At 38.3% G+C, this 12376-nt stretch overlaps 1 protein-coding gene across 11 annotated transcripts in view; it reads right to left on the bottom strand.

The window, feature by feature from the left end:
• Nucleotides 1–12376, bottom strand: part of INPP4A (inositol polyphosphate-4-phosphatase type I A) — a 122157-nt gene that overhangs the window by 21005 nt on the left and 88776 nt on the right. For 6 of the 11 annotated variants that reach the window (XM_027674871.1, XM_027674865.1, XM_027674869.1 and 3 more), the window contains 5 exons: nt 12197–12214; nt 9455–9638; nt 7709–7927; nt 6298–6571; nt 3590–3622 (listed from right to left, as the gene is read on the bottom strand). In XM_027674871.1, the coding sequence (XP_027530672.1) occupies nt 3590–3622; nt 6298–6571; nt 7709–7927; nt 9455–9638; nt 12197–12214 (728 nt within the window). The remainder of the gene's footprint in view (nt 1–3589; nt 3623–6297; nt 6572–7708; nt 7928–9454; nt 9639–12196; nt 12215–12376) is intronic. The other 5 variants (XM_027674875.1, XM_027674874.1, XM_027674873.1 and 2 more) reach the window with 3 other exon arrangements.

The following is a 12376-nucleotide window of genomic DNA, read 5'->3' on the forward strand; positions in this document are numbered from 1 at the left end:
CAACTGCCTCACCACCTTACTGATCCTTATTGCACCTGAGTGAGGCAAGACCGCTTATCTTCCATTTGTAGTATAAGAATAATAAGACACAGAGGTGAGAAATTCATGTAGGTACTCTTTTAAGTGTTTTCTGTCTCCTGAGTAGTTTTAAAGGCTTAGAGGGAGCTAACAAGAAATACTAAATACAGTGATTTAGACGGGAGTCATCCAGATCCTTGGAAGTATTTTGGAGCTCTTCTTGCACTGAAATACATGATATGACCCAGAAGGATTCTGTTCAAGGTCCTACACAGAAAGCACAGAAATGAAACTGGGTTGCCCAAGTCCTATTTTAGTACCCTAAATATTGTGCCATTCCTTCTCCCTAAGAGATTGCTCTGCCTTAAAATATCCCACATGCTCAGTTTCTTTTCTATCCTATCATCTTTTGCCTTACTCGTCACCAATTTAAAAAAATATTTCCATGAGTTTGCAAAAAATTATTCAGATGCCATACCAAAATCCATTGTCTCTGCAATATAAAAAGAAAATAGAACAGTGCTTTGGTTTTGCCCTCCTTAATGTAAGGTTGAAACAGAACATTTCTCTTTTTAAGGGGAAGAACAATGTGTTTTATTTTTAAAAAGCACTGGAGCTCACAAACAGAACACACACAACTCCCAGCCCAGCTGGCTGTAGGAACAGGGCAAAGTACAGATCAAAACCCGCATGAATGAGACATTTCAAGCCCCTGAAATGAAGTTGTTTGAGATTTTGACTCAAAGGCAGGACTAAGAGTTAGTAACAATAAATGTTTCTTTGATAACCAGCCAAAGAGGGGAACTCTGGAAGTCTGCTAACAGAACCATAACTGACAAGATTAACAAAACTATCCTTTTGTCTTTTGTTCTATGTGGCAGATAGATAACCTCATAAACTACACATAGGGGAATTTGTTTGGCTCTGTTCCATTGCCATAAAAAAGCAGGAAACATCAAAAGAACAGGCAAGGAATTACAGCTTGTGTTTTATAAAGTATTTTCTCTCAAAATTAGTTAGGTGTCACAACATGGCCCTGTGATCACTTAGAAAGCAAAACAGAGATGACACTAACAGTGTTTCTCTTACTGCATTTAAGAGCTTTTCTATAAGCAAATGAGAACGACGAAAAGAACTGAAAATATCTTTCAGCGCATAATCATCATCTCATTGCCTGGATGTACATATATGTTTGTAGTTACTAAGTCAGAGCAGATTTAAAACTGTAGTGTGTCTGGCAGTGCTTCATTTGAAAGATATGTTTACCTGTGGTAATCACGAAGTACACTGGTGAAGATAAAGCAATTGTTAAGATGTTTTTTTCTCCCAACAGTCACATTCTATGCAGGGGCTCATCTAGGGTAGTGAGCAAAAATCCTCTGTGCTGTGTATTCTCTTGGTTTAAAATTTTAGCCATGAAAAAACTAAACCCTTGTCAGTCTGCAAAATTCTAAATGCTTTTTGCCACCTACTTTATCTGTGTCCTTCTAATTTTTTAGTCAATGGTAGCTGTTATTATCAGTAAACAGGAATAAAAGTAATTGCACTCCCAGGCTAAAATCAGATTGGAACGTTTCACTCTCAGTATTTCAATAATTGTGAAAGAACTCTGAGTGTTCAGCTTTCACCAGGATTCTCCTATTCTTCTGTCTTCCCCTCGTTAATTTTCCTACCAGAACTTTATTACTAAAAGTGTATTTTCTATCAAATCAATCGATGCCACCTTCAAACAGCACAAGGCTCTAATTCTAATATGAACTCTACTCTGGGTTCTGCTGCTATGTTCTATGAGATGATCTTTTATAAAGTATTATGGACTCCACCGAGCAGATGCATAGATAAGATGATTTGACATAGGGCTTGAAACAATGGAGATGCAACAAGGTGTTACAGATATACAACAGCCAGAGACCTAGTCCAATCTAGCTGTTGGTATGTCTGGGACACAAATCCTGCTTTTTAATCAGAGGTTTCTAGCTCGTGTCGTAAGTTACTCCATTTAAAAACTGGCATTGCACAAAACATCAGGATGCCTGTCATTTGCTTTAAACATTTTATGTTGTACAGCAATGGACAAATCCTGCAGTCTCCACTCAGACAACTGCAACTGAATTCTAGTTGTTAACAAAGGGTCAGATTTGGTCCTGTAAGTTTTTGCTATTTTTCTTATGATTGCTGACTAAAGTCATACCTTGAAGTACATTTTCAAATGTGGCATTTTCAAGGAAGGGGCAAGGGGTGGGGGTGAGAGAAGGAGGGAAGAAGAGAGAGAGAAAAGTTTTTGCTTTTTGCCCCCTAAGGATCTCTCTTCTACAGAGAGATAAAATATTATTAAAACAGCTGTCCTCCAGAGACTTGAAAAGATATTTTTAGTCTTTTCATATTAAAAAAACCTAGCATCCATAAATCAAAGTGCTGTCTACCCACACTTGCCCTTGATCTAGGTCAAGGCTGCAATGACTCATGATCTCTAAAAAAGAGACTTATTAAGTAAGTAGTAGTTACGTATCCCTGATCCAGTAAAGTATAATCAGTAACCCACTTAAACAGGCGCTTCAGTGCTTCATTACACACTGCAGCTTCAATCACTGAAGTTTAATATGCAGGTTTGGGTGTATGTGGGTACCAAGTTGGAGTGACCTGACTGCTTTTAATTACTCATCTTAAAAGTAAAAAATAGCATATATTTATGGACCGCATTCGTATTTTGCAAAAACTAAAGTGATATTCCAAGAATTAAAAACTTGTGGAGTCTTTTATTGATTAAAAATAGATAGAAGAATGATAGAAGAAAACAGTGGCTAGTTGAAAACAACTTTAATATATTTTGTGAAAACAAAAATCGTAACTGCACTGAGGCTTTATTTCCCTTTGGTTACACTAAACCCAGGAGCCCACACTGTAACAGTTCAAAGACTGAACCTTAAGTGAACTCAGATTAAACTACTCTCAAATAGAAGAAACTACAGACATCTATCCGGGAGAGAGTGGTATTGAAGAGGCATATTATTCAGACCTTGTAAATGTGTATGGAAGTACAAGGACAGAAGAAAGAAGGCTAACAGTGGGACGAGACACCTAAATTTTGTATTCTGAAACATTTGACTTGCAATGCCCAACACTGCTTGGTGTGCACCCACAACAGAGATTTTCCATCAGCCTTTTTGGCTGCTCCTTGTTCTGCTCAAGTTCTCATTCAGAAAGGCCAGCTCAACAGCACATATGAAAGGGCATGTCTGAAATGTCTGAGGTGCCAGACTTCCACAGATTTCAATGACATTTGGAACAGGCCTCAAACCATTGTCACCTACATCCATTTGCTAAAACACATCAACTGGAAAAACCAAAGAGGCCGTGAACAAGTGCTCTCACATACCTGGACATGAGAAGTTAACATTTTCCCCTGTACTCTTAGGAAATAATAACTTCTCAACAGCTGAGGTAACTCATGTGGCATTACAAAGCATTACCATTTCAGAATGGTCAATCTTAACAGCAAGGCACTTGTTCAGTTAACTGTGAACAAACCCCTGCAATTTTCAAAAGAAGCAGAAGCCATGAATGCACATACCTGGGCCAGATTCTTCCGGAGTGGGGCTGCAATCTGCACAGAAATGGAGGGGCAACATGCATGATTAAGGAGCAGCAACACAGTCTAAATATAAGCAACTCAAACGCTCAATGCCAGGGTTCTCAAACACTTCCACTGAGTGAAGAGGAGCTCAGCAGAAATACTCGGTTCCCCGCAGGCACCAAGGGCATGGGCTGTCTCCTCCACTCCATTGTTTCTGATCAGAGGATCACCTGGATGGGGACTTGGAGGAAAGCCAGTACCTGCTAGCTCGCTGTGGATTACCTGTCAATCCCCAGTGATCCACAGGGCACAATTTGAGAACCACTGGTTTACTGCAATTATAGAATAAGCTGGCAGTAAGGCTGCTAAACAGAAGAGCATAAGACTAGCAGTAAGTTCAATGCACTTAACCGAAAATGACATTAAGGAACCCACATTGAAAGAGTAATAAAGAAACTGTACTTTGCTACCTTAGTCAAAATTCTGTTATACAATTTCTGAAATATTTAACACAACCAAGTCTATGAGTATTCCACGCTCACTTCAGTGGGAGGATCAAGCTGTCCAACCCCTCTACAATAAGCAGGGCCATCTTCCACTAGATAGGTTGCTCACAGCCTCATCCAATCTGACCTTGAATGTTTGCAGGGATGGGGTATCTTCCACCTCTCTGGGTAACCTCTGCCAGTGTTTTGACACCCTCATCATAAAAAAAATTTGTTTCCTACAACTAGTCTAAATCAACCCTCCTTTAGTTTAAAACCATTTATCAGGTTAGGTTTGGAGTCAAGGAGAGTAACTCAATGGAAAAATTCCCAGTGATTTCTATTAAGATAATTTTTTTTCATAGTATTGAACCTGTTCCTCCATCAAAAATACTGAGCATTAATTAGGAACTACATCTGATGAGAATGTGATCAAGTACTCAGATTGCTCATTAAGACTTATGAACAATGTTTGCACCAGACACCTAAGAAACAGGATTCCCTCTTCGGGATTTTTTAAGTTAAATTCACTCAACATTGGTTGACAGTCAGACTTCAGAGATTCCTAACAATTAGGTGGCACTGGGAAATGGCAGTAAGTCCCTTAGCTTTAAAACTGGGTACACTTCTTGATTTAATGTTTCTGCCCCAGGTTCTGTCAATTAAATGGAAACATTTTTTTTGCCTATTTTGGATGAACAGCAGGGAAAGGTTAAAGAAATTCTTTGCACTAACAAAACCTTTGGTAGGTACATGCAGTCAATTCCACTTTCATACAGTCTAACTGTCAAGATCCAGAGCAGATTTAAAATATCCACTGAAAACGAAGGAAAATTATTGTTCTAAGATGTTTTCAGCATCAAATTCTCTTAGGAAAAGCTTCTGATATCACCTATCACAGATTTTTTCTATTCTTTTTAATATTTGAATTTAAAATCCACAACTTTAAATCACCGACATGAATGTTGAAGGTTACTGATTAAACTTTCACGTACGTACATATAACATTTTATGTAAACTAGCTTGCAAATAAAAACATTTATAGGTACCAAACTGGTAGAAGAAATTTAGTCAAAGATTGAGTACATATTCTAAAAGAAGAACCAACTCTCCTATTCCTTTATAATACACAAAAATGTCAGTTTAATCTAGAAAAACATCGTCTTCTAAGAGACTAAACAAACCGTATGTATCATGTGCAAAGCTACACAAAAATACATTAACATTTATTTTGCTTTCTTTTTCTTAAGGTACTGCCTTGCACTGCAACACTAACAATGGGATGGACATGAAGTCACATTCACACATAAGGGACAAAGGGCCATCAAACGATAAGACAGAACAGTAAAAAGGAAATGAAAACACAGATCAATCTTTCTAAAGCTTTACTTTGCCCATCTGCTCTATTAAGTGCCCAAGTCATAGTGATCACATGTAAAGAATGTGAGAATAAGTCAAACAAATATATAAATAGGTGACGTAATTATGAAATCTAATGCACAGCTGCAGAAATGTCAATCTAAACTGATAAAGACATTTTTCATTCACATGCTCACCACCTTATGCTGGGTTCAATCCAGCACCCACTTTTAGCTCAAATTTAGATTGGATTATTCCACTGAGAGCTTGCATTGCCAATTCCTACCTTCCAGCTACAAGAAGTCTAAATAATTGAGTGCCTCAGCAACACAGCTCTTGACAATTTTTGTTAAAACTTGCTTTGAAATCCAGTAAGTTCATCCAAATTCAAATCAATCTCATGGGACTACTTGGCTTCTTCCCATGCTTTGGCAGCCCAGCTGGGACCGTAACTTTTGCAGTTGTTCCTGCATTTCTCGCATGTTCTATTTATCTTTTAAAGAGGTTGACTATAATAAGCTTTGATTGCTGCAAAGAAGCTGAAGCCAACGGGAAAGCTGCTAGAGGTGGTGTTTGACATATGCTAACCCAAACAGCTGTTTTACCAGCTTAAAACATCCAGAATAAAAACCAAATGCCATGGTCATCAACGGATTTGGCAATGATTTCACTGAGACCACTTATGTCAAAATAAGTAACGGGCTTAGCACGCCCAGTACTCAAAGAGCCCTTTCTACCTGACATCGCTGCTTAACACCACCACTGAACTAAAAACACATGGAGGGATGTAAGGGAGGCTTAGGAATTATGCCAGCGCACAGTAAGAGAGCAGCAGTGACAAGCAGTGTCTGGCATACGCACTTGTCTTTCTGAGGGAATGGCATGCACAGGATGGTGTGGATGAAGATGGTGGTGAGGATGATGAAGGTGGTGAGGATGATGAGGTCTCATTTAAATCTTCTGGATTTATCCAGTAGGCACGAGTGTCCCGATTACCTTTCTTACTAGTACTGCTGACGTCACACTGGAAAACATCTTCGCAGCTGTCACTTTGCAAGCGCTCCTTCTGGAGAAGTTTGTCCACTCTCTGTATAATACACTCTAGACTTTTGTCGACATTCAACCAAACTTTCTCCTTAAAAGAAAACATTTTCTTCTCAATTTAAAAAGAAAAGAGACATTGGGTAACAAATCCCTTGGCAATATATTTCCTCTTATGATTCTAGTCACAATTCCTCTGCAAATCTCCTCTGGGCTATCATGGTTACACATGTGCACGCACAAATTATGGATACATAATGTATACCAGCATGCCAACAATATGTAGTGACATGACGTGCTAAATTGCAAAGCTATTTTCTAAGTTAATTTGCCAAACAATTTTAGGTGCCCCTTCCTGCAACGTTATTCCAATTTCCAATTGGCACTATTGTTTATTCTTGAAATTTGTGTTTGACATAATAATTGTACACAATCACACATCTTTTTTTCTATATAACCCAGTGAACAACAGATAAAATTACTGTATTATAGTACTGTCTAAATAACTGAATTAGCTTTATTCATATCTCATTACTGTGACTTTGACTGTAAGTCAAAGTATGCCAAAATAATTGAAACTAGCAAGGAACCATTTCCAAAATGAATTGGATCTTTTTCAAAAATTGGTATTTCACAATATTCATAACTGGTTTAATTAATCCTAACTATTTGTGAGATTTAATTAATTTCTGTTTATATTTCACGATGACAGAATTTACACAGTCCAACTCTCATTTTGATTGGCAGGTGCTAAGGAAACCATTTGAATACTTTGTGCAAACAGTTTTAAAATGCTGTTCATAGAAGAGTGACAGACTGCAAGTTATAAACAGTTAGATGAGAATAAAAATAGGAAGGCTGACTTGTATAGCTAATAGACAAAACACAACTTATTTTGCAGAAGTGCAAAAGCCCATTGTAGTATAGCCAGGTATTTTTTACTTTAAAAGCTATTTACTTTCCCTTGGAACTGATCTCAAAGAAGCTATGTACCCACTGTAACAATTTCCACTGTTTAGGAGACCCAGAAATATTTATTAAGGCCTGTTTGTATTCCCACACCAAGGAGTAACTGAGTATAGGATAGAGGACATTTTTTTGCTAGCTGACCAATCTCCTAAATACCGATCCTATGTATATCTGGTGAGCAGCTACAGAGCTTGTCAAAGAAGAACACAGCAAATGAAAGTAAAAAGGAGAAAGTATTCATCATTCCACTATGGGAACATACCCATTCCTCTTCATGCCAATCCACCTGCAGAGAAGATCGGCTATTTCTTCCTGTCCATCTGGCCACAAGTGTATCTTGATCATTTCTCAGCATGACTTGTTCCCCTTCTCCAGAGGTTGGAGATGCTTTTGAAGCTATATAGTCTGGCCTTGCAGCATTCAGTCCGTGTATTGAATTTGCCAACAGCTTGCAGTCACAGACTGTGACAAGTTGCCGGGTCTAAAAAGCAATAAAACCTCCACATTTCAAAAACTTTTTACTATTCCATACACAATTTATACTGTATTTTTTCACAGAAAGCAAAAAAGGACTAGTATTCTGTAAAAGAAACTAACTATTGCTTTAAGGCACCTTTAGAAAAATTCTACAGAATGTCCTTAAAACACAGTATAGGATCCCAAAACACAAATGGTGCATTTCCAGAGACTGTACTAGTACATTAACCTTGCAATTTTTGAAAATTTCACTAAGGAATGTGCAGTTCGCCTTTATTTGCACTTCACTCTCCATTTGACAAAAGCTTAGAACAACATGCAGACACACGTCCAGTGTTTGGGCACTGGAACAGGCTCTCCAGGGAAGTGGTCACAGCACCAAGCCTGACAGAGTTCAAGACGTGTTTGGACAATACTCTTGGGCACATGGTGTGACTCTTGGGGTGTCCTGCACAGGGCCAGGAGTTAGACTAGATGACCCTGATAGGTCCCTTCCAAGCCAATATATTCTATGATTATATAATTTTTATACCCCACACAAGAGTTGCCACACCAGAGAGACCAAGCTTCACCTCCATCATCACATCTGGAATCATAACAACACTTAAAAAGAGGGCTGAAGGTAAAACCACTACTTAATGCAACCTGTTCCCCATCTTATTTAGTGGTGTTGTATTAAAGAATTTCTGTAAATTATATGAATATGAAAACTATGTGGCCTGTGCAACTATTAAAAAACCAGGAAATAGGACTTTACTACATTATATATACACATTATCCAGCTGCAGATCAGTTATTATCCCCAGATCAGTTATACCCACTGTACTCAGAGTGAATAAATAATACATTTACATGAGGTCACGTTATTTTTTGCACTCTACAAAGTTATATGTATATCACCTCCACTGGGACAATTTATAGTAAGCTGACTGGCCACTGCTGCTGTTTACAATGTTCAGATCTGCCTCAAGGACAGAAGGGGTCAGTAAAACTGTATATGGGTCTTTTTCTCCCTGTAAGATTGTGTTCAGCTGTAGGTCCAGTCTGGTTTTTGTTAGCACACATCAAGAAATAACTGGTTTACATCTCTCTAATTCAAGCAAAGGCTGTGCCACCATTATTCCTTATTTCACTAGTGGAAAAATACAGAATTGCTTCACTAACTTTTGCACAGTTGCTGCTGCTTGACAGATGACTCAGAGCATTAAAACATCCCAGGTGGTTATGGAGAAAAGGATATAAAAGAAAGTGAAGAATGCACATTACTGGAATATGATGAATGAATAGAGGGAATCAGAGGACATCGCTCTCCACTGCACTCTCAAGAGGAGGTGAAGGCAAGAGTGTGAAAAGTAGGAGACAGCCCAAATAAAAGCAGGACATTTTAAAGGTTGATCTAGTTTTTTTTCTTTAGGACTGCACATGTTACAACACACTACTGAACAAGGTAAAATAGATGTTTTAAGAAATCCTACTAAAGACAGAAAAAAAATAAACTGTGCTTCAGTGGGGAAATGAATTATTCTCCTACCTTGTCTGCCAGGATAGCAAGTGTTCTTTCAAGGCCATTAGCTGATCTATCCTTGGCAGCTCTTGACAGCCTTTCTGCATAGTAACTGACTTGCGTTTTCAGGGTGTTGATTTGTGCAATAATTTCCTTTGCTCTAACAATGTCCTGTGGGATGTATATTATAGACTGGGAACTTGTTGAAGTGCTGAAAAAGAAAGACTGATTTTAGGGGGAGAATTGATCTAGAGGTACGCACATTACAGTGGCATGCTGGGGAATTAATGACAGACAACAAAAATTTACCTAAGCTAGCGATCAACAGTGAAAGGCGAGTGGGCAATTGCACAGCAGGAACATGATCCTAGAGCCTTCTCTGCCTTTACTGAAAGCATTCAGATGCAGATTTACTAATCATTTATGTCAAGGGGCTGTGGGCAGACTTTGTACACCAGAAGGACAGTTTTGCTGAAGAGAATGTGGGTGATAGATTTTGCCATCAGATACAGAACCACACTTTGCAGAGAGAGCTTGCCCCTTTCTCCCTCTCCTTACTACACAGATACTTCACTAAGGCCAGGTTTACAAACCTGTTTTATCACATAGCTAACAGCACTATGAAAAGAAAATCTGCACTCCTTCTAACAGAGAAATGCCAGGAGATCCATAATGCAAACACTGTGGTATTAAAAAAAAAATCCAATATATACTTTCCTCTATTGCAGGCCTAAATCAAATTACACCAGTAAAAGCAATTTTATGATATGTAAAAAACCAACGTGTATCTCCAGGCTAATCCAAGGAAACTGTCCTTGGTGTAGTTTCTTTTTGCACACACTTAATATACGCAACTAGGGATACAACTCTCCCCATTGTAAACTCATCTGTGACAATATCAAGCACTACCAAGTTTTAGCCTTTTTGAAACAGTAAGGGAAATAAACTACACCAATAAAACATATCTTTATATTGGGATACTGCAGCTCCACTAAGACTGCTTACTTGGCAGTGGAGAATAGTTTATGTCCTTTTACGTTTAGATGTCTACAGAAGTTGCTTATCCCGTCCAAGACAGATGTTCCGTAACTGCTGGAGAGAGAACAGCACTTCTAAAGGGTGATTTAATCCTACCTGAGAAAAGCCATTCACAAAAGCTGCCTTTTAGCTTAGAAAATTACTTTAGGCTGAAGCTGTGCTCTTAGTTAGTTATTTAGAACCAACTGATCACTACTCCCTTTGTCAAGCAATATGCTGGCTTTTTTCTTCCCAGTAGGAAAGGTATCCTTTACATCAGCTCCAGCTGTGACAAGTGTGATGCCCATTCACAACATGGCATCAAGCCTGAGGTGACACCAATTGTATATTATCTTAATTTTATTTTTTTTCCCAGTCATGAATGGCTTCAGCATAGTAACAGCACAGAAGAACCTACTGTTTGCACCAATCTCAGCACTGTTCAATGGACAGGGCCACGCTGAGAGACTAGATGGAGAGGCGTTTCTTTTCCAGCCACAGTTACCACAGATCATGGCCTCCAAGAAGTATGAATTCCTCTGCTACCCTTAGAGCAACGCCATTAATTTCTGTAGCGTATCTGTGAGGTAAGACAGGAGGATTGCGTGCGGCATGCTTTAAAATCATGCCACAAATCCAATTCTTGTCCCTTAACTGATATTAAGGCAAGGGGCGACCTTAATGCCAGTATCTGTCTGAGCTCCATTGCAAAAAAAGAGATGAGGGATTTGTTTCCAAAGGATGTAATGCAGAAGTGATTCTTGAAAGAGCTTCCTTGTTTGTGCTTTGGTCACCCACCCGAGTGGAGCAGAGAACAACCACTCCCCAGAACTGCTATGCAATACAGCAAATTAAGTCTCAGCTTTTAGGTCTTTCTCTGTACATGATTTGTGCTCTCTAGTGACCGGTGATTTTAGTGACAATTCCTCTGAGCAATTTCTTTCCACAACAGTGTGGTTAACATGCATAAAGACAAATTTGGCAGGAAAGGCCATGCAGCATATTAAGATTTGATTAAAGTTACTATATTTTTAATCACAGACATTTGCTGGGATGATTGGGAGAAAAATTTATGGTGTAAAGTTCACATATACTTACTTTCCAACCTGCAATTGTTTTTGCAAATGAACAGCTTTCATTGTACTATACCAGCAAACTGTAACACAGACTTAAATTCTCAGTGAATTAGGGATTCAACCTCAATATGTGTAATTTAGAGCAGAACTTCTGCATTGTTGAACCATCAAGTAATGTTTCCTTTTCATAGCACTGAATACCTCAACGTTAAGAAAACAAAAAAAAGTTAAGCAAAAATGTTTAAATGAAGACATGGATTACATGCCCAATCTACCATTATTGAGATTTAAAAATACATAGAGTTATCTTAATTATCTTCCACCTCTGGCAGAAAGTTTCTCATTCCAGGTAGTTTTCACTGGAAGTAAAAAAGAAAAAAATATAACATCCTTATGTTCTGATTTTCAGTGTTCTAACTTCTTATGATCAGAGAGAGCCAGGAAGCTAGCTGTTCATTACAAACAAACATTGCAGATGAAATGAAATTCATTCACACATCATGTTCTACAAAGCAGCTACAATTACTTAGAGCACAACTAGGGATGCCATGATGCATGACATTAAAAAGCCCTGCACACTTTAAAACACAGCAGATCTTTGCCAAAGAAAAGAAAAATAAAACAATCCAAACAAGAGAAACTCTCTCTATAGAACTCTCAGAAACAGAAAACTCACCAACACTCCTCATAACTGCTACAAAAACAAAAAACCAAAATAAAATTAGCAGATTGTTAGCAAATACCGAAAGCAGAAACAAAACAAAGTATGTTTGGGGAAATAACTTATTCGAGTCATTTTTTCAACAAGGCGGGTACATAAAGATTAAACTTGTAAGCAAAAAAACACAGATTGCCA

Source organism: Neopelma chrysocephalum, unplaced genomic scaffold (assembly GCF_003984885.1).
Source record: "Neopelma chrysocephalum unplaced genomic scaffold, ASM398488v2 Primary Assembly neopelma1_25, whole genome shotgun sequence".
Taxonomy (NCBI): Eukaryota; Metazoa; Chordata; class Aves; order Passeriformes; family Pipridae; genus Neopelma; species Neopelma chrysocephalum.